The following is a 23,381-nucleotide window of genomic DNA, read 5'->3' on the forward strand; positions in this document are numbered from 1 at the left end:
TTCTCCCTTCCATGTTCCCCACTGAGAGCAGGTTCCAGCCTCTTGGGGATTCTTGCCCCACTGCCAGACTGGAGCAGGGTCTAGCCACTCAGCTCTCCAGGGGAGCTGGGGACAGCTAGATTCTAGCTGCCTGGCTTTCTTGTTAATTTCATGGCTCCAGCAGAGTGTGTTATAATGGCAGTATCTACATTGACACTGTGACATCCTAACTATAACCTCCACCTCTCTCGTTGAAATGGTGTATTATGTTGGCAAAGCAGGGGAGTTACATCGGTGGGAAAAGCATTTCAGAGTGTACACCTCTGTTTTATCGGCAAAAGCTGACTTTTGCCAACAAAACTCTGTAGTGTAGCCCAGTCCTCCGTATAAAGTACACTGTAAAAGATAACTGTGTATGTTATGTATACTTCAAGCCTTTATCTGCATAAAGTAATTGGCTAGTGATAGCAATGTGTCACAGATCTGTTTTCTAGCAAGTCTTCTGATAATCCTCATTCTGCCCCATCTTTCAAATAATACATTATGAACAGTTATATGATGCCAGTCTAAGAACCAGAGGCAATTATAGTGAGCTGTGAACCTTCTCTCCAAATATTTGGTTAGATTAACACCTAAAACATCAAGAATAATTTAAACAAAGGCTTCTGACAAAACCTAAACCATATAGAGAATTTTAACATAAAAGATAACTTTGGCTCAAACATTTCTTTTATTTATTTATTTGTTGGTTTGCATTTTCATAGATTTCCAGGCTTGGGGGTATCATCGGGATTGTCTAGTCTGACTGGCAGTATAACATAGGCCATAGAACTTCCTCAAAATAATTCCCGTTTCAGACGGGAAATAAGGTAGGTTTTTTTAACTGGGGAGAATAACTAATCATTGATATAATTTACCAAGGGTTATGGTGGATTCTCCATCTCTGATAATGTTTAAATCAAAATTGGATGTTTTTCTAAAAGATATGTTCTAGGAATTATTTTGGGGAAAGTTCTTTGGCTTGTGCTATACAGGTCAGACTAGATGATCCCAATGGTTCCATCTGGCCTTAAAATCTATGAACAGGAATGTAACTTTAAAAAAAAAAAAAATCCACTCTTGGTTTAAAAATTGCTGGTGATGGAGAATTCACCATGACACTTGGTATATTGGTACATTAATTAACTTCACTGTTAAAAATTTCCACCTTATTTCTCGTCTGAATTTGTCTAGCTTTAACTTCCAGCCACTGGATCCTATTATACCTTTATCTACTAGATTGAAAAGGCCATTCAAATGTGGTCTCACTGCCAAATTCAGAGGTAATATAACCTCTCTACTCATATTCAAGATTCCCCTGGTTTTTGCATCCAAGATCTAATCAGCCCTTTTGGCCACAGTGTCACACTAGGAGCTCATGTTCAGCTGCTTATCTGCTCTCACCCCCAAAACTACTACAGGGTCACTGCTTCCCAGGATAGAGTTCCCCATTCTGTATGTATGTCCTACATTCTTTGTTCTTAGATATATAAATTTACATTTAGCTGAATTAAAATGCCGATTGTGGGCTGGGCGCAAGTTAGACCAAGCAATCCAGAGCACTCTCTATCAGTGATTTATCTTCATTATTTACCATTCCCCGAATCTTTGAGTCATCTGCAAACATCATCAATGATGATTTTATGTTTTCTTCCAGGTCATTGATAAATATGTTTAGTGTAGATCCAAGAACTGATTCTTGCAGGACCCCACTAGAAACACATCCACTTGATGATGACTCCCCATTTACAATTTCATGTTGAGACCAATCAGTTAGCTAGTTTTTAATCCTTTTAATGTGTGCCATGTTAGTTTTGTATCTTTCTATTTTTTCAATCAAAATGTCATGTGGTGCTAAGTCAAATGCCTTATAAAAATCTAAATATGTTCCATCAGCACTGTTAGCTTCATCAGTTAAACTTGTAATCTTATCAAAAAAAGATCTCAAGTTAGTCTGACAATTTATTTTCCATAAACCCATGTTGGTTGGCATTAATTATACTACCTGATGTAGTGAGGGGGTTGACCGCCCTTTGGGACTGATAAAGAGGGACTGCCACTCAACCCCTGGTAGGCGGAGCCAGGGAAGCCACACCTGCCATGCTGGAAACAGAGAGGCAGGACAGGAACAGGAAATATAAAGGGCAGGCCCTACAGCTCAACTGAAACACAGCTGCTGGAGGAGAAGGACGTCTCCTGCCCACAGCTAGAGGGGGAGCCCAGCGAGGACTGCTTCAAGGACTCGCGTGACTCGCCTGAGCAGTTTGACGACCCAGACAGCAAGGAGTTGCTTGGACTGCCACTGGTGACATAACCCAAGGAGCCAGATGACAGACCTTGGCCACAGGTACACAGGCACTGGAGTGGAGGAGGTAGCATGGGGATAACAGAGTTTGGTCTGGCTGTGCTCATGCCTGAGCACCGGTCGACGCGTTTCAGCTGGAGCCCCACTGACCCAGTGGTGGAACACCCTACCACTGTAAGGGCCCTGGGCTGGGTCACGGTGGACTTGAGAGGCCCCGCATTTCCCCTCCCCCCCCCTTGCCACCCCACCTATAGGGCAAGGTCCGGGCCCATTGACTGCTAACTGGCCCTGTGTTGCCTGGGGCTGGAACCTGAGAGAGAGCTAAATTCTTGCCTAAAACTTGTCCACACAGGTGCAACAGCAAGGGGGCATGGCCTCCCTCCGAGACTGACAAGGATGGATGGTCTCCCTCCCCTATACCTTCCTTTAGTTACTAATTAAGTCCCATATCAGTTGTTTCATTATCTTGCCCAGGATCAATATCAGACTGACAGAACTATAATTACCTATATCATCCCATTTACCCTTTTAAAACATTGACACACTAGCTTTCTTCCAGTCCCTTGAAACGTCCCCAGTGTTCCAAGAATTACTGAAAACTCATATTAATGCTCCAGCAAACTCCTCAGTCATCTATTTTAAAATTCTTGGAATTAACTTGCTCAGATAAGATATCTGAACGTGCTCATTGTAAAATGTCTGATTTCAGTAGCTACCTTCATCATAGTACTAGGATCCCCAATCGTAGACTAAGAGCACACTGTTCTAGGCTCTGTACAGCTACAGAGTAAAACAACTGTCCCTGTCCCAGATAAGTTTCAATCTAAGTATTAGGAGACAGATGGATACAGATGACAGGGGAGTACAATAAGACAATATTTGTCAGCATAACAGGCAGAGAAATAAACATACCGGCAGCCTAACTGTTTTCATGGTTTAGGAAGTTATCACAGCAAAAGAAAATGTTTAGGGAGCGTTTTGAAGGAGAGTAATGAGGTAGCTTTGTGGGTGAGATCAGCTCTTGGATGAACAGTTGGCTGAAGTTGAAACCAGGAAAGATAGAGGTGATACTGGATGGCACTGAAGCACTTGCAGCTACAGTGCAGTCTCTGTTGGTTGAACATATACATCCACAACTGATCAGTTCAGACCATCTTCTAAGATTACTTTTGGATTCCTCACTGATACTAAGCTCTCTCCTGGCAGCACTTAGGAAGCTTCAGCTAGAACACCGCAGTGCATATCCTGAGCAATATAGTCTACTGTGACCATATCAAACTTGTCCTCTGCTCTCTACATTGGCTTCCCATAGAATTTCAAATCAAGTTCAAGGTCTCAGTCCTTATCGTCAAAGGAGCTTCATGAGCTGGGTCCAGGAGATCTAAAATATCATCTAAAGCTTTGGGATGAAGACCATGGTCAGCAACTATGCACCTCTGGCACAATGCAACTCTCAACAATATGAGTAAAGCTTGTCTCTGCAGGAGGCAGAACTTTCTCCAGGGGTAGTCCGAGACTGTGGAATGAACTCCCCCAGGATCTAGCAACCAACACAAACCTCACCACTTTCCATTCCAAGTGCAAGGCACATTTCTTTGACATGCTTTCTTTTGTAAGCAATTTGACATAGCAATAGGGATACTTTATACTAAAAAACAAAACAAAATGCACTACCCAAACAAGATGCTTCCATGCACACACTTCCCCCCTCTCTGGGGAGATGATGAGGGAACAAACAACACATGATAGATGTCTAGTCATGTTGCTTAATGCACTACTGGAAGATGGTCAGATACTATAGTAATGAATATGGTATAAAAACCTATATATATATATATATATATATATATAGAATAGAATAGAGCAAGATTTCTCAAAGCGAGAGAGAAGGATTTTGTGGTAATCAAGATGTGAGATGAGAGCTTGGACAAGAGCTTTAGCTGTATGAATGGATAGGAAAAGGTATATATTAGCGATATAATGCAGATAGAATCTGTAATATTTAGATATAACCTAAATGTGAGGACCTAGAGAAAGGTTTGCATTGAAAATAACACCCAAGTTATGGGCCTGACTAACAGAGAGGGTGGTGGTGGTGTCTACAGTGAGAGAGAGAAGAGCAGGAGAGAGCTTCAGGCAAAAGACAGAGATAGTTTAACCATGTTGAACTTGACCTGGTGGCTAGACACCCATGACGAGATATCAGAGACATAAGCTGAGATTTTAGCTTAGACAGAAGAAGACAATTCTGTATAGAGAAGTAGATCTATGTATTGTCAGCATAGACATGGTAGTTGAATTTGTGTTTGCAGATGAGATTACCTGGAGATAAATTGTGGAGGGAGAAGAGAAAAGGAGACCCAGGACATAGCCCTGTGGAACCTCCAAAGAAAGTTAGAGAGGCAATGAGGAGGAATTCTCATGACGACCCATTGAAGGAATCATTAGAGAGGGAGAAGAACCAGTAAAAGACAGTCATAGAAACCAAAAGAGGACAAGATTTCAAGAAGAGATGCATGGTCGAGGGTGTTGAAGGTGTCTGACAGGCCACAGAGTGTGAGGTACTGGTTCTGAAATCTATATAGGAAGAGGTCATTAGAGACTTTGGCAAGACCCATTCCAGTGTAGAGCAAGGCATAAAGCCATATTGGAGAGGATATAGGTTGGAATTGGAGGAGAAGAACTCCAGACAACAGTTGTAAACAGCATGTTCAAAAAGCTTAGAGGTGAAAAGGGATATGGGATTACAGTTGGAGAAGCAGTTGGAGTCAAGGGTGGGATCTTTAAGACTAAAGCATACTTGTATTATGAGGGGAAAGCACCAGAGTAGCGTGAGAGGTTAAGGAGAAGAGGAAGAGAGGGGATGAGAGTGGGTGCAGGAGAAATCAGGAGATGAGATGGGATGGGATGGGGTCACTGGGGCAGGTGGAGGGGTTAGTGGAGAACAGCAGATGAAAAAGGGGAGGAGGCGGTGAGAGCTATAGGAAAGGAAGGGAAAGGCCATGTCAGTTTTGTCAATTTTCTCTTAAAGGAAATAGGTGTGTTCCTGTGTGGAGAGAGATGTAGAGGCAGGAAGGAGGAGGAAGGGTTTCAGGAGTGAGTCAAAGATAGTAGAAAAGTGTCTGGATTGCAGGCTTGGAATTCAGTTAAGTTGGGAAGTAGAATTGTTTAGTCAGGAAGATGGCAGAACTGAAGGAGGAGAGAATGAATTTGTAGTGGAGGAACTCAGCCTGGTCATGGGATATCTGCCACATTGTGAAGGCATGAGCAGAGGATGTGGCTGTTGGGAGTGAGCTTGGGTTGAGGATTGTAAGGGTGGCCCTTGCCCATGGCCAATGCGAGAGAGAGGCATTAGAGTCAAAGGTGAAGGAGAATGAAGCATGGAAAAAATCACTAACCGTATCAGTGGAAGAGAGGGGCAGGGAGGGAGAGGGCTGACAGCAGATGAGAAGCTGTCAATGTTGAGGGACTTGAGGTCACATAAAGGCCAAGCTGGAAGTGGAGCACTGATGGGCAATGCTGAAAGAGACTAGGTGATGGTCAGAGGGGGGAACTCACCAACAGAGAGAGCAAAAGAGCAAGCGGAGCTTGGTGAAATCCCAAGTTAAGTGAAATGTCCCTTTTGGTGACTGGGAAGGTTGCATCCAGACTGCAGGTTAAATGAAGAGGTGAGGGTGAGGAAGTATACAGCTAAGGGAGCAAATGGGTCATCAACATGGAAAGTGAAGTCACCAAGGACGAGTGTGGGAGATTGTGAGGAGAAGAAGAGAGAGAGAGACGGGTGTCAAAATCAGAAAAAGAGGTTGATTGGAAGGAGTTGGTAGGAAAGCCCAGAAGTACAACTGATGAGAAATAAGATGGGCCAGCATAAGTACTGGCCCACCAACATCTTCAAATAATTCTTAGATTTTGAAGGTTTTAAGGACTGCAGCACTATACCTTATAGCAGCAGTTCTCAACTCTCCTTCCCCCCCCCCCCTCCCGAGTACCACTCGGGTCAGGTACAGTCAGGTCAAGTACCACTTGACCTGACTGTACCTGACCGAGTACCACTCGGGGAAAAAAAGTGGGGGGGACTTGCGGTGGTGGTGGGGTTTCGCGGTGGGGGGGGGGGGGGCCTTGCGGCGGCGGCGGGTTACCTGGGGGGAACAATGGCCTCCGCTGAAACCCTTCCGCCGTTTGCCCCTTTTCGGCGGCAGGGTTTCCCGAGGGTGGGTGGGAGGGCGGATTCGGCGATGCGGTACGGCTCGCGAACCACCCAGCCTTCTGCGAAGTACCACCGGTGGTACGCGTACCACCAGTTGAGAACCGCTGCCTCATAGTCTTGAAGAACATGCTAGATCAGGAATAGTCAAAGTCAATTCAATCAGAAAGGTGAAGTGACTGATTTTTTAGTTCAGGATGAGATCATCTTCTGTGCAAGCAGGTTTGGTGATACAGATACTGCTGTAAGAGATCCAGGAAATACATGTACCAATATCGTATGTCCCAAGTTAGAGCAACCAAAGTGACCTGGGTCTTGATTTGTCATATGTGTCAGTCAGTAAAATAGCATTTTTGGTTCAAGCTGAAACATTTTTTATTTCAATTTTTCAAAATTGCTTGTGAACCAAAAAATCTGTTTTTTGCCAGGCTGTAGTGCAGAGACACTCAGACCTGACTAATAATAAATATTAATGGGACTCTACAGATGGAAGGTAATGTTTTATCAAAGGATAAATAAAATATTACTTGATTGAGTCATATTCTCCCTATGGACTGTATAACTAACCAGTCAACCATACTCCTTGATTACTTCAATAATGAGGTCATGAAACCTTTAAAAAAATCACTGATCATAAGATAGTATATTTACAATATGCTGCTTATAGCTATGGCATGTGACCACAAAATGGACCTTTTGCTTGACACATTGTTGTATTATGCAAAAATAGTACTTTCTTACTAAAAGGGGTTGTATAATATATACAGGACTTTTACAAGTTTGAGAGAATTCTCAGGTTGGTACATGCAACCCATACCTTCTTTTCTCCATAAACAAAAGGCTAACATTTTTCCTAAAGCAGCTGTTTTCATAGTCATGATTGCTTTTTCCCCAGTTTCTTGTACTGTATTAGACTATGAGAAAGAAAACTTTGTGCATGTGTGTGTGTGTGTGTGTGTGTGTGTGTGTGTGTGTGTGTGTGTATATGTTAGCATATCTTTCTGTTGTGTTTTTTCTGTGTTCTTCAGGACAGAAACTGTATCTCTTTCTCTGTGTTGAAAAACAAGTAGGATGCATCAGGCGAGGTGTTTCCAGTAGAGATAAGGAGGTGTTAGTACTGTTATATAAGGTGCTAGTGAGACCTCCTCTGGAATACTGTGTGCAGTTCTGATCCCCCATGTTTAAGAAAGATTGAATTCAAACTGGAACAGGTGCAGAGAAGGGCTACTAGGATGATCCATGGAATGGAAAACCTGCCTTATGAGAGGAGACTCAAAGAGCTTGGCTTTTTTAGCCTAACCAAAAGAAGGTTGAGGGGAGATATGATTGCTCTCTAAATACATCAGAGGGATAAATACCAGGGAGGGAGAGGAATTATTTAAGTTCAGTGCCAGTGTGGACACAAGAACTAATGGATATAAACTGGTCATCAGGAAGTTTAGACTTGATATTAGACAAAGGTTTGTAACCATCAGAGGAGTGAAGTTCTGACATAGCCTTCCAAGGATAGCAGTAGGGCAAATACCTAGCTGGCTTCAAAACTGAGCTTGATAAATTTATGGAGGTGATGGTGTAACCCTTCTGTGCCTAGGGTAGCTACCTGAAAATGTCAAGGTCAGGGCAGGCTGCAAAAGGAGAGCAGATTCTTCCAGCACTGTTGGGTGGCACTGAAGCCAGACTTCCCAACCAGCCACAAACTGTGCTTCTGATTTCCCATACTGGTTATTAAGAAGCCAGTATACAATACTGTATACAAATACACACAGCCCACTTTACTGCATTTCAGTTTCTTTTTAGATGACAAATCTGAGGAACTGTCCCAGACTGAGGTGTCAATAGAGCTGGTTTTGGAACAAATTGATAAATTAAACAATAAGTCACCACAACCAGATGGTATCCACCCAAGAGTTCTGAAGGAACTCGGTTATGAAATTATAGAACTACTGTTGTGGTATGTATTCTATTGCTTGAATCTGCTTCTGTAGCAGATGACTGGAGGATAGGTAATGTGTCACCAATTTTTAAAAGAGGCTCCAGGGGTAATCCTGGCAATTACAAACTGGTAAACCTAACTCCAGTAGCAGGCAAATTGGTTGAAACTATAGTGAAGAACAGAATTATCAGACACACGGATGAACACGATTTGTTGGGGAAGAGTCAACACAATTTTTGTAAATGGAAATTGGTGAGGCACAATCTATTGGAATTCTTTGAAGGGATCAACAGATATGTGGACCAGGGTTGATCCAGCCTTTTACAAGGGTCTTAAGAAAATAGGGCCTCATGGGATAAGAGGAAAGGTCCTCTCATGGATCAGTAGCTGTTAAAAGACAGGAAACAAAGGGGAGGAATAAATGGTCAATTTCAGAATGGAGAAAGATAACTAGCAGGGTCCACCAGGAATATGTAGTGAGATCTGTGCTGTTCAACACATTTGTAAATGATCTGGAAAAAGCAATAAACAGTGACATGGTAAAGCTTTGCAGACAATACAAAATTATTCAACCTAGTTAAATCCAAAGCAGACTGCAAAGAGCTATAAAGAGATCTCACAAAACTGGGCAATGTTGATAAATGCAAAGTTATGCATAGTGGAAAACATAATCCAAACTCCATTCTTCAAGGGGTTTCCTTAGTGAATGGATAACAAAATGTCATTTTGCTTCTCTTTATATTTCCCAAAACTCATTTATTGTTTTTTCCCCAGAGTCAGGATGACCATCCCATGGTTCATGCCTTGGGCACTGGCTCCAATGTGTCTTCACATACTCATGTTGACTCTAGAACCAAAATGGGCTTTCGTTGTGTTGACTTACAATGCTTGATCTACATATGAATGTAAGCAGATAACTGAATGTACATCCCTTTGTCTGGCAAAACCCTGTCTGGGCAACAGACTCTAAAATACATTTTCAGTGCATATACACAGTTCCTTAAATATCATCAGTACATACTGTGACCCATCCATGCTAGAGTAGCCACCTGAAAATGCCAAGGCTGCAAAAGGAGAGCATATTCTCCTAGCACTGGTGGGTGACACTGAGGTCAGACTTCCCAACCAGCCACAAACAATGCTTCTGATTCTCCACACTGGTTATCAAGAAGCTAAAGCAAAATATAAACAGCTCCCTTTACTGCATTTTAGTCTCTGGCTCCCAGTCAGCCATTAGGTCCAGTAAAGAGATAAGTTACTTAAAACTCTATGCTGTTTATCAAAAAGGTTCTCCTGACCCCAAAGGGTCAGCTGCATTACCAGATCAATATAAGTTTGGATCTTATCCAAAATACCACTCTGCCAGCCAATCCTTTAGTAACTAAAACTAAAGGTTTATTATAAAAAGAAAGAAACTATAAGAGAAATGTTAAATGATTAAAGCAATCAGATACATACAAATGATTTAAAAGTCCATATATATCAGGTTTCCAGTAGAATTGTGGAGGTTGCAGGCTTGTATAGTCCCTCTGGTGTACATCCCATACCTGGATGGGTCTCAGTCCTTTGTTTCACAGCTTCACTTGCAGCTGAGTTGATCCAGAGGTGGCTGAAGACTAAGACTGACTGAAGACTGAAGACAAAATGGATGTGGTGCAGCTGTCTTTTATGTTCCTTGGCCTTTGCCATGCTGCTTTTGGAAATTTACAGAAATGAGATGGAGTCCAGGGTCACATGAGTAAATCCTGGTGACTCATAAGTTGTAGCCCCTGGGCTTATTGTACTTTTAAGTTCCCTTAATGGGCCATCAAGCAGCTAGTGCTGCAGCCATCCTCTGCGGTATCGCCCAGAAACATAGCACAAGTGGAAATACAGATGTGCCTTACATTTTATAAACTGCATTACAAATATGACATATACACATAAACAATATCATCATACTTAGCAAATTATAACCTTTCTAATGGTACCTGACATAACCTCTCATATGAATTATTGCAATTTTGAAATATTGATGTTAAATAATATCATAAATGGACCCCTCAGTCCAATGATTGGGAGGATCACTGTGATATGTGCTTTTATAAGACATTTCTTATTGTTGTCAGGCCTGATAGGAGCTGCTGTTACAGAACAGTGAAGCCTTTGCCAGTTGGCATTAAGGGGTCCTTAGGGTCACGCCATGCCAGCAATAAGAGCTATACAAGCAAGACTCAGAGCATATTCTGGGAATATTCAGAAATGTCAAAAAGACTGAGTTGTGTCATTCAGGTTTTTGTGTACCGTTTTAAAATAAATTAACTATTTTGTGCTCAAGTGTTTGATAAAAATTTCAATATATGAGCATGACAGAATGAAAATATGGGGATTTAGTGTGTCCTAGAAGGGAGCAATGGACCAAGACTCAGGAGAAGAAATTCTATTCCTAGCTCTGCCAGTGACCATCTGGGTGACCTGGGCAAATCATTTCACCTCCCAGGGCCTCTGGTTTAAAAAAAAAAAAAAAAAAAAAAAAGACATGATACATCCCTTTGTAATAAAGTGCTTTGGGATCTAGTGATTAAATGAAATATACAAATGCTAGATATTAATATTATTATTAGTGTCTTTCTCACATAGCTGGTAACAAGGAGTCCCTTACTCTCTGTAGCAGCTGTGTTGGGTATGTCCCAATGATACCCATAATCACGGTACAATGAAATGTATACAAGGAACCATTTTTATTAGAGAATCTTCTGCGTTTGGAGACCATCCCAAATGTATCAAGAACAATTCTCCTCCTCTATTAGCAGACATTTTAATTAAGCACCGTTTACTTTAGGCAGAACAGGTAGCTACATCTATAGCTAATGTTGCATAAACATTTTCATTCTGAGAGATTTTCAGTTACTTATATTTTTGCAGTCTTTTACTTTTTTGATTGAAATTTGTCAGATAAATTCTAAATCCAGGAGTTAGTTTTTTGAAAAATTGAACCAAAATGGTCCAGCTATTTTTGAGAGCAAAGAGTAAGAGGCAAAAATACTTTTCCCATTCTACATATTTTAAAAGATTTTTCAGTCGTATGGTTGAAATTTGCTAGGGAGCTTATCACTTAGTTGCAGATGTGTTTTAGAAGTCTAATGAAAAGTTGTGTGATTTCTCAAAGATGTGACTTGCACTTTTATGGTATGGTGTGCCAAGTTCAATAGGTTTTCCACATGTGTATAACTTCAGAAAGTTCATAGTGTACTTTTTCTCCGCAGTTAGTGAAGGTCTGCAAATATGTCACATGTCCTGTTAGAACTTCATCTGCAACATCCCTAAAATTTACCCTGTTCTCTCCTGTCCAACTTCCTCACCATGGTCCAGTCCTCAGTCATCTCTTGCTTTAACTAATATTGTATTGCTTTCTCTGGTCGTCTTGACTACCACTTTGTTCCTCTTCAGTTTGTTAAGCATGCTCCTACTTATACTTTCTTCCTCTTCCACTGATCTGACCATGGCTTGGTCTACACTTACCTCTGCGATTCGGCAGCAGTTGATGGGAGTTACGCAAAGTACACAAGAAATTTGCATAACTCCTGTCGACTTCGGAGTTTCTCTTCTGCGCGCCATCTTCACTGCACTGCGCTGACAGGAACTGTGTTCCTGTCAACGCAGCGCTATGCCACTTGCGGGGGTGGATTAATAATGTCGACTTCTGAATCGACTGAGTGGGTCTTCACTGATTGCTCAGTCAATCCAGATAAGTCGATCTGACGGCAGCGACTTAGCCTAAGTCACTCCCCTCCTCCAGTCCCTTTGCTTGCTACCTGTCACCTTCCTCAACAGGTTTTTAAAGTCCTTTTCCCCCATTTCAAGGCTCTGCACAACTTTTCTCTGGTCTGTTTGTACTCTACATCTACCATAGTATCTGTTTTCAGTTTGTTTTCCCTCATAATGTTTCTTTACCCTGTGTTCTACTGAATGGAATGTCAGACATGTTTGAATAGGTGTGATTATTCCCTTCTAGTGCTTATAGGGTACAGAAGATCTAAATACTAATACTGGCACATGAGCATGCATGTTACATTACCTATAAATCTGTGAAAGTCCACATTCATGCAATGAATGCACTTGATAACACTTAATAACTATTTGAAAAATTTTGACCATTAGAGCAAAATTAGAAATTGTTGGGCTTTTTGCTTTCTATTTTTATACAAAATTTCTTTATGCTCAATAAATAGGAACTAATGTGGTTAAAAGATTATTCATGGTATAGGCTTTGTTAAAAGGTTATTCATGAACATTATTTATTTTTGTGGCATACAAGGGCTTAGATTTTAGGGTCCCACCTTTCCTGTTTTTGTAGGCTGCCATTTGGCTAATGAGATATTCAATTGCAGCTTTTCCATGCCTGGACACTTTTGGCATGCGGTCATATGGGTCAGTGTTCTGCACAGCTCTTATCACAGATGCTGGAGATGCAGTTAACTTTGTTTAAACACAAATGTGCTTACTAAACACATATGCCAGCCATTTCACGCCTCCTCTCTAAAATACTAGGGGAAGAGGTTAATAACTTGAATGTGGTATTCCTCAAGGCTGAATTCAGCAATATAAGCACTATCCACCCATTCTAAAAGCCATCCAAAAATCTTGAATAATTTCTCATTAAAAGCCTTTAGACTCCTCAAAGACAACATCCTACTTAAGATAATCCTGTGTGTTGAATTTTGTGTTGTTCTGGTTTTTAACTTTATTTTTTTTAAAGATTTAAAAAAGAGATCATGACTTCAGGTGGAGAATAAGTAGTATTAGAGTTAGGCTATGTTCAGACTGAGGGCGGCAAAATCACCGCCGCCAGATCAATCTTTCTTGATCGATTGAGTGGTCAGTGAGACCTGGTCAACTGATCAGGAAGTCGACTGAGTAAGTCCACCCTCTCAAGTAGCGTAGCGCTGAGCCGACGGGAACAGCTCAGCTCAGTGAGAACAGCGCGCAGAAGGGAAGCAGAGCAGTCGACGTCAGTTACGCAAACTACTCTACATGGAGAAAACTCTACGTAGTTTGCATAACTCCCGTCAACTGCCGCCGAATCACATGGTAAATGTGAACCAGTCCTTAGATCAGGGGTGGCCAACCAGTCAGAGATGAAGAGCCTCAAAGAGCCACATTTTTATCCTCCACCGAAAATTTGCGCTGATCCATCAATTTCGGCGGCAGCTTGTCAATTTCACTTTTCTGTCTCTTACTGATCTGTCAATTTTGGCGGCAGCTTGTCAATTTCAAAGAGCCGCATGCAATGAGCCGCGAGCCGCATTTGTATCAGCAAAGAGCTGCATGCGGCTCGTGAGCCGCAGGTTGGCCACCCCTGCCTTAGACTCTAGTATTAAAACATGAAGAAAACATATAAGCAAAGCTGTGTGAAACTCAGAGTTTTTGGCAGATGGGGTTCTGTGCAAATATTTTCTTTGTGCTGATTAAAATGAGTTTCCATCCCCTATGTTCCATGTGGCTTTCGGGTTTATATGAACCAAAAACATGGTTCTTGGTTGCATGTGGTTCTATGTATCTGTCTAGGCCTGAAGTCTTCACTGAAGGTGGTGTCCTGCTTGTTATGCAGTGCCTTCCAGTCATTCGATCATTCAGATGAAGATAAAATAAATCTTGTGGATTTTTCGTTCTTTGGCACAGGACCTTATATTAACTTAAAGAACTCCTTATTTAAAAAGTGAACTGTTGGGATAATATATGCATAAAAACAACAGTCTACTTAAAATAGTGAGTTTTCCTAATATTTCATTATTTCATATAAAAGCTTCAATGTAGTAGATCCAAAAGTCTCAATGATCAGGACATCCTTTGCTGTATGTAGCACTGTAGCACCATCTTGTGTGAGCTGGAAATTTGATGTTTCAAGAAATCCATTCCTGTTTCAAAGGCTTTCATATACTCAGAAATCTTCATTTTTCCACTATAAAAATGAACAGTGTTAACTTTGACAGTAAACTTTAGAATATTTTATTACAATTGCATCTGAGAAATGTAACACATAATACATTCTCCTCTACAGCATATCAGTGTTTTGTGTCTATAACACATTGATCAAACCTAATATACAGTGCAGTAAATAGTCAAACCATATTTTGTCCAATGAAAATGAAGAGGAAAAAACTGGTTAAAGATGTTTCCTGTTTTTCCTCACAGTTTTACGTCATCATATATGGCACTTCTTAAAATGTACAGAATTTAAATATGGTTCAGCATAATGTTTAGGCATGAGTTGTAGGTAATCTAGATTCTATACATGTGAATTCTCTGTTTTGTGCTGTAAAAACAAATGAGAGGTAAAGAGAGACAGTAGAGACTTAGCTAAAATAAAATAAAATTAAGACCTAGGAAAATGCAAGCCCAGGGGAAATAAATTATTTAAGAATTATTCTGCATTAAATGTGTAAGAGACAGAAAGTAATAAAACTGAAATAGGTTTGGGAGAAATAGCAGGATAAAAGTCTATGACTTTGAATACAGTATGAATAATAATACAAAGCAGCAGCACTCTGGGAATCTGAGTGTGGGGAAGAATGCCCATAGAGGGGAGTTTAAAAAAAAAAAAAGTATATGAGGGGTGAAAGGCATATCTTGCCTTCACTCTCTAGAGGAGGGGATAAATGGAGATATGATTAATGAAAGGTACAGATTCCCCACAAGTATGCATTTATTACTCTCTCCCTCTGGCCCCCCTGAATTTCTCTGGGGCCTTGAACTAGAGCTGAGGGCAGCAGTGGTGAAACACCTGTGCTTCCAGGTATCCATGAGGTATTTCTGCTTCAGCTCTCAGGCACACTAGACAGGCACAATAGAGGAGGTGGAATTTTGTCTGTACTATTTGAAGTACTGGTCTGGGTGACCCTAGGTCTGCCCAAAATTAAAGGCCCTGCACCTCAGCTAAGGGGGAGGAACCACTAAGTCCACTGGTTACAGGGGACAACTAAGGAGAAAACAGGAATGGGAGTGAGGTCAAAGATTAAAATCAAAGAACAAGAAGTGGGGATACTGAGCAGAGAACCCTCAACAGTGCCCACTGTTCCTCAAAGGCATCTAGGGAGCCAGTGGACACTGCCCAGATGAACTCTGCCTGGAGGCATGATTGGGTAACGGACCAGAAATAGGTCCCACAGTCACAGAGCACCTCCCCACCCACTGTCCATCTTCCTCCTCCTGATTTGATGGATGGCCATCTTGGCCAGCACCAGGAGTAGGTTGACAAGGAGGTCCCACAACTTTGTGGGGCCATGGATGTGGTGTGCATAAGCCAGAACGTTGGGAGAAGTGCAGCCAGAACCTCAGTAAGGTTCTGGAGGAGCCAGAGGATGGCAACCAGATACATTCTACATAATGTGCTCCAGGGTGTCTCTCTCATTGAAAAAGGGATAGCTATTGGGGAGTTTGTAAACCACATCAGGTACACACAGGTGCTAATGGCTCTGTGGAGGAGCCACCACCTAATTTTCCTGGTGGGCCATGGAACCAGAGTGGAATACAAGCTGGCCTAGTGGGGTTCCTTGCCCTCCTTAGGTGGTAACAGGGCCCACCACTTGGTATCAGGGCGGGACACAAGGGTGGGAAGTGGATGGTATGAAGCATGAGCACATACAGACATTCTTTGGGTGCGGTTGAGTGGTGATAGTTCTGGCTGATGGAGGTGTTGATCAGGTAGGTTGTGATGGGTATGGAGAATAAAGCTGTGTTTAACTGGCCGTCTAACATCTTAATAGATGAAAGGAGACATGACAAAATCAGTCCATTAGTGGTGGTTGGTGATGGTATGGGAAAAGCCCAATGCACAAGCGGCAAATCTTCCCACGGTGGCTGTTGGTCCACTCTCCAGATGGAGGTTGAATCATACACTGCTTCCTGGGTCACCTGTAGGCCTCAGCCTGGGCTCTCTGACTCTTTGCGGTGACTGCACCAGCCTTAACTAGGCTTTTCCAAACTACGGATGTAAATATCGGTTACAAAAGGTAACAGTTTAAACTATTAAAATTATATTGGTTAACCATTTAACTGATATAATTTTGTGTCCTGTTCCCCCCACTGCACCCCCTCCCCTCAGCCTCTGGGTAGCACCCCCCAGCCCAGCTTCACAGGGGACCCCCCGTCTCAGACCTGTGATCCCCAGTGTTCTGCAGTCAAGCACTCCGCAGTGCCTGAAGTAGGGCCTCACCCGCCTCCACCGTGGCCTGGCACCATCACCATGGAGATGGGGAGCCCACGCCACTGGTTAACCTCCGCGCCGCTGGTTAACAGATAAATATTTGTCTTAACAGTAAGACCGTTAATTGTTTACTATTTTACATCCCCAACTCAAATGGACTGCATTCCAATGAAGGACAAGGCTCTCTGAAGTAATTTTCCAGTTCGTTTTCTACTGCATTCTCCTCATTCTCCTTTTCGGTACAATCTTCACCTAAAAGCATTACTATAGCACTCTTCTCAGTTTCGCACATTTTTTTGGGTGCTGGTTCTATCGGCTCAACTGGTTCAGCAATTCTCAGTTCAGCCACAGCACTCAGAGGTTCTTCTACCATCAGTGCAAGTTGCAGAAGCTTTGATTTAGCAGCAATCTGGATGACAGGTGAAAGGACCCGCATGTGTTTATGGCGTCGATCTAACAAGGAGGCAATAAATGCAGGTTTGGCAGTTATGGCAGCATCGTTGGGATTCATGCGATGCTCCAGAGAATGATGAACAGCAGCCATTTTCGACAGCAGCTTTACTTCTGAGTTGAGTTTGGAGAAGACTGTTGCAGATTGGATAAATATTTGAAATTGAAACTGATTGTTCAGCAGACATGGCACTGTAGTACATTTTAAAGTGCAAAGTAGTGGTAAGATATCCTATATTAATTGCCAGTGCTCATTTTGCAGCTGAAGCATTCAGGCATCAGATTATTTTGTTACAGAGCTATCTGAAAGCACAGCTGTTATCGCCCACCTTTGCTTACTGAGTCTTTCGAACATGTCATATACCGAATTCCAAGGAGTTTTACACAACTGGATCAGACGGCGTCGCTTAACCTGAAGTTGTGTTTGTTTTCTTTTGAGTGCTTTTCCAGCCCCCATGTGGTGATGGAAGTGTGCAACTAATCTACTTGCAGCTGCGACAGCACGATCCACACTACTTGAAAAAATCCCATCATTTATGGCTATCTGCAAAGTGTGGGCAATACAACTGACAGATTTCCACCTAACATACCTCGGTGTGTTGGCAAGCACAGTGTCGCTTGCATGTACACATGCCAAAACACAGCCTGCCAGACCCCATCTTTCCATTGTAGTGTTTAATTTTTCAGCAAGGTTTTCTACTGTATGTTGTTCTGCCACACTTTCAGTTTGTAGAATTGTAATCAAAGCTCCCAATTTTCAATATAATAGCAAGTGACAGTCATGTGTAGTTTTCTGTAGTTAATGCTGTTCAGCAGTCGGTGATAAAAGCTACTTTAGCGGCGTTTTCCAATTTTTCCCAGAGAGATTTCACACAGTCCTCATAGCACATCTCTAGTCATGAGGTTAGAGTTTTTCACATGCACACGGTATTCAGGTTCTACAAAACTCATCAGTGCATGAAAACCTGTACCCTCAATGACACTTAAAAGCAGCGTATCTGTAGTGATCATGGTGCACAACAACTCGGTTAGTTTTTCGGCATGTTGTATATTACATTCTCTTGAACTGCCAGAAACAAATGCTGTCAGTATGGGTTGATTTTAGCTGCCTTTTTAACATGAAATAGAGGGATGTTTCAGCTTCAAATGGTTCAGCATTTCTCCGGTGCTGTTTGCATACCTCAGCACTGTATTACATAGTTTATATTTAACAGAGTCATCTGTTATTTTTATGAAAGGATTCCAGGCATTACTCCTTTTCAGTCGCTCAAGCTTCAAAACTGTGTGTGCGCGTACTGCTCTGGAAAAATAGTTATCAAAAATCGTGATAACCTACGTGATGTTGTTTGAAGGTTTAATGCTACCAAAGTGTGAGGTCAGTTCCATAGCAATGGTCCTAAAGATGTGGAAGCTAGTTCCACATACACTATGAAATGTAGAAAAATACGCAGGCAAGGAAATAAGACCCACATAAAATAATGGCACTTAAAACCCAATTCTCACAACACAATTGTAGCAAATTTGCTGGTATTGTTGCTGCGTTTTTAATGTGCACATTAGGTGTTAGTGTCACAGAATTATTTTACCAATCTGTTTTAAACGTTAAATGTAATATATTAACAGTAAGACTAATACGTATTGGTTAACCATTTAATTGTTTAATATTTTAGATCCCTATTCCAAACTGAGCAATAGTGGGCAGGATTTTTCCAGTTGCATAGATGGTGGGTATAATAGGCTGGGGGAGACTAAGCCTCCCCAACCAGCCACCGCTGGAAGCTCCTCCACCTCTCTGCCCCATCCATACTCCTTCCCTACTCGCTGCCAGGGAAGGAGTTGACCCAGCCTGTCCCCGGCATCAGCTTCTGCTGTACACATCAGACCCAGCACCACAGGGAACACAGCGTGGGGCCTGGTGTCGGCAAGGCCTGGGCTTCTCCACTGAAAAGCAAAGGGTGCCCAACCTCCCGTCCTGGTGGTGCGTAGGCGGTTCAACTGGGCCCCACTCCGGTTGGGCCCCCTCTCCCGATGTCCCTCTCTGCCTGCTACTTGTGCCTCTTCGCCCTCTCCCCCACCCACCACTCGCACCCCTTCATCCTCTTCCCAAAGGTATTTTCCAGGGCAAGCCAGGTCAACTTCTCCTGCAGATGCATGTGGGTGCCAGGAGCAGAGCCTGGGTGGGGCTTTGGGGAAGGAGACAGGGCTATGGGGGAGGACTGGTTCCCCCCCCCCCCCCCCCCCGCCCCCATCCAGCCTCCCCAAAAGCAGGCATCACGTGCTTTCCATGCCCAATTGTCAGTGGGAATGCTGAATTTCTTGAGACCTTGCTTGACCCTGTCTCTGTATCGGAGCTTTGGCCTCCCTGTGCATCGTGGGCAGTTCTTAAGTTGGCCATAGAGCACAGCCTTTGGCAGACGATCTTGAAGCATGCACTGCACGTGTCCCAACCTACACAGCTTGCGAACTTCCAGTGTAGACTGTAAGCCATTTCTCTGAAGGATTTTGGTATTGATGATCCATTGGTCCCAAGTAACTCCAAGGATTTTTCTAAGACAGTGGAGATGGAAACTGTTCCATGTCCATTCTTGATTGGAGTACGTAACCCAGCTTTCACAGCCATAAAGCAGGGTACTAAGAACACAAGCCTGATAGACAGACACCTTTGTGTGTTTAGTTAGTCCATTTCAAAAGTGGCCTATGTCTACATGAAGTCTGAGGTTGGGCACTGTGATGGTTTAGCTATGAGAACCCGAAAAAGAAGACTGCTGAAGAGCATATTAAAATGTTTTCTTTGCAAAAGTAAATATTTTTCTTTAAAAATACATGGAAAATTCCATTGTCTTCTAAAGTAAGATTGATTTAGGCCCCAAATTTGGCACAGTCAATAAAATGTGAAACAGGGATTTTAGTTCTGCTTTTAAATGCAGATTTCAGTGCCACTTCAGTCATGAAAGAGGCAATCACTAGTATCCAGGGGTTTGCATTTGTTTCACTAACTCAGTTTAAAAAATGATTTCAGTTAAACCAGTGCAACTATTTTGTGTTGAGCAGTCCAGAGACAGAGCCCAGGGAGTTAAGAGAAAAGTAACAAAAATCATTAGGAAGTTGGAAGGATTAATTTATGAGGAAAGATTAAAAATACTAAAATATTTATATATTGGCTAAACAATGACAACAGGGCTGGGGAGACATGATAATCATCCACAACTATTTAGACGATGTAAACGTCAAGTAGGGAACCACAACTTGTGCTACATTTTGGCACACATCTCTTAAAGAATGTTTTCAGCTTTAAAATGCCCAATTACCAGAGCGCAAACATACTACATGACAAAGCCATCAACAAAAGCACATTTATAATTCTGTTCTGAGAGAAACTCACCAACTTTTACAGTCAACATTCTGCTACTGAAATGACTCAAACCCCAATAAAATTATATTTTTACATATTTTTCTACTTTACAGACTTCACATTCCTGAATGTTATGGTAGTTTAAAACATTGAAGAAAAGTAAAATATCTCAATAGAGGGAGAAAAAATAAAACGCAAATGTCACCTAACAAATGACATTTTGAAGAAGTGAAACAGTCATTTTTTGTGCATGGCAGTTCAAGTTTAAGTGTATAATTTTGTCTATTAAATGTAACAATAAGACAAACATGAAGCATTGCTTATAAACATAGAAATCATGCTCTGAGCTCTTTCTCCAAACACTGTCATGTCTCATTCACTATATATTTAATAGTTTCCTCCTATTTCCCTGCTCCGTCTTTGCAGTTTACAGTTAAACATGTTTGCCCACTGAATAACACATTCAGACTCTGCTAATGGAAAAAGGTGATGTTATTGAGTAGAAGCAGACTCCTCAAAGGGAATGGTTAACACCTATGTGGCCCCCACTGGGCCCCTTAATATCACTTGTATAATCCAGACTACAGTGGGAGCAACGGCAAGACACCTATTGACTTCAATTAGAACAGGATGACTTCGCCTCAGCCAGGCCCTCCCCCTATGGACAGTCTTTCAATTGCTTGGTGTTGTCTTGTGGATGGAATGCAAGAGAGAGCTCAAGAATGCCTCTTCCTTTATCAGGTTCCCCCGCCACCCCCTCTAGCAGGGTTTTTCCTCCATTTGAGTCAAATGGGCATCACTTTATCAGATACTTAATCCAGTCCATTGTTCCTGGAAGAACTGAGTTGTTTTACGCACGCCTCGCTGAGGCGTAAATTACCTCTGCTTTTAGTGTTTTCCTGGATCTATTCAAGCCATATGACACACACAATTGGAAATATTACATAGCAGAGCTTCATAACCATACACATGACATTGCAAGAAACATACTACTATAACAATAATGTTCAGCATGTCGTGAGCATTCCAAAAACACCTTACATGACATACTGTGAATTAAACAATACACAGTTACACTATAAGAGTGAATATAAATGATACACAATCACACCATAAGGGTGTACATGGGATGCATTGGGTCACAAGAGGATGGTATGATGAGACTTCCTACAGTGCCATGTAGCTAATCTGCAGCTGCTAGCAGCAAATATCTCCAACAGCCAATGATGGAACACTAGATGGGCAGGGCTCTGAGTTACTACAGAAAATTCTTTCCCAGGTGTCTGGCTTATGGGTCTTGCCCACATGCTCAGGGTCTAACTGATCGCCATATTTGGGGTTGGGAAGGAATATTTCCCTGGGTCAGATTGGCAGAGACCCTAGGGAGCTTTCACCTTCTGCTACATAGGGCGTGGGTCACTTCCAGGTTTAAAGTGGTGTAAATGGTGGATTCTCTGTAACGTTAAGTCTTTAAATCATGACTTGAGAACTTCCAGTAACTCAGCAAGAGGATATTGGTCTGTTACAGGAGTGGGTGGGTGAGGTTCTGTGGCCTGCAATGTGCAGGAGGTCAAACTGGATGATAGATTATGGTCCCTTCTGGCCTTAAAGTCTGTGAGTCCCAACTTTTTGCAAATCCAAACCCACTCCAAGTGTACCCATCTCTATGATCTGCAAGAGTTTGTTATGTTACAGACCATCCTTGTTCTAGAAAAAATGTCCAGCATTCAACGCTCTACAGTTCCTCTGATTATTGAGCTGTCTAACTTCTGAACTGCTGCAAGTAAAATGAGTAGATTGTCAGTGCTTTAAAGAAATAAGTAATGAGTTTATGAAACTCATTTTATAACTTCTGCAAATCTATCTGTTAATGAAAAAGGGCTTTACTTTGCAGACAGAACTGGGTATTGTTATTCCATAATAGCGCTTAAGATTTTTCACTCTGTATTCAGCTCTGTCTTAGAGAATGCTGATGCTTCAGCACCTGTGGCTTTGTCCCGCTCCCATTGACTTTATAATGCAGAAGTGAGCCCTTGAGAAGGAAGACCAGCAGTTTTTATATTGAAGTTCTGTTTTCACTGTGCTCTTTAGACTCGTGTAATGACACATTTATTATGATATACCAGTCTGAGAATGTATTAAAAATGGAACTTCATCACATCTGTAGATAGAGAGGGAGAGAGAGAGAGAGAAAATATACTGTACATGAAGTTCAACATGTTAATCAAATCTTTTAAAAATAAAATAAGACTTCAATTGTCCTTTGTTTTTAGGGAATTCTTGGAGTAAACCTATGGAAGTGATGGCACTTTATTCATTTGAAGGACAGCAACCAGGTGACTTGAATTTCAAAGCTGGAGATAAAATCGTTGTCACAACCAAAACAGATTCACAGTTCGACTGGTGGGAAGGAAGCATCCGAGGCCAAACAGGCATATTCCCAGCTAATTACGTTACCATGAACTGTAACTAAAATGCATTCAATGGCCTTATTGTTGTCTTTTCAAAACTTCTTTTCTGAAATATCCACTGGATTATGCACAATCAATTTACAATCTGTATTTTTTACAAATTGTCCTCTAAAATGTTTTTATTCTGCTTCCAGTTACAATAATTTTTAGAGTTAATTTTTCTGTATGGAAAAATGTATAAGAATAAATTAAATGTATTAGAAGAATATTTTGATTTTTAATAAGTTATGTTGTTTCTAATGTTCTCTCTCCTTCATCCATTATAAATATTCCCTAATAAACTCAATTCAAACTATCTACCATAGGCAATTTGTTCCAGTGCTTAACCACCCTGACAGTTAGGAAGTTTTTCCTAATGCATCAAAGGATATAATTACACTTCTTCATAGGATGTTTATCAGCCAAAAAAATGTGTTTAGACCACTTCATGAGTCTTCTCCATTTGAGATTATACTTGGTTATA

At 41.7% G+C, this 23,381-nt stretch overlaps 1 protein-coding gene across 4 annotated transcripts in view; it reads left to right on the forward strand.

Annotated features, from left to right (window-relative positions):
* SH3YL1 (SH3 and SYLF domain containing 1) overlaps positions 1-23,126 on the forward strand; it is a 94,760-nt gene extending 71,634 nt beyond the window's left edge. For 2 of the 4 annotated variants that reach the window (XM_067544890.1, XM_067544894.1), the window contains one exon: positions 22,721-23,126. In XM_067544890.1, the coding sequence (XP_067400991.1) occupies positions 22,721-22,920 (200 nt within the window). In that variant the 3' untranslated portion in view covers positions 22,921-23,126. Of the gene's footprint in view, positions 1-22,399; positions 22,634-22,720 lie in introns of those variants that run through there. The other 2 variants (XM_067544891.1, XM_067544892.1) reach the window with 2 other exon arrangements.
* The last annotated feature ends 255 nt before the right edge of the window (positions 23,127-23,381 follow it).

The sequence above is a fragment of the Emydura macquarii genome, unplaced genomic scaffold (assembly GCF_026122565.2).
Source record: "Emydura macquarii macquarii isolate MOO-44397 ecotype Brisbane River unplaced genomic scaffold, CSIRO-AGI_Emac_v2 contig_1027, whole genome shotgun sequence".
NCBI lineage: Eukaryota > Metazoa > Chordata > Testudines > Chelidae > Emydura > Emydura macquarii.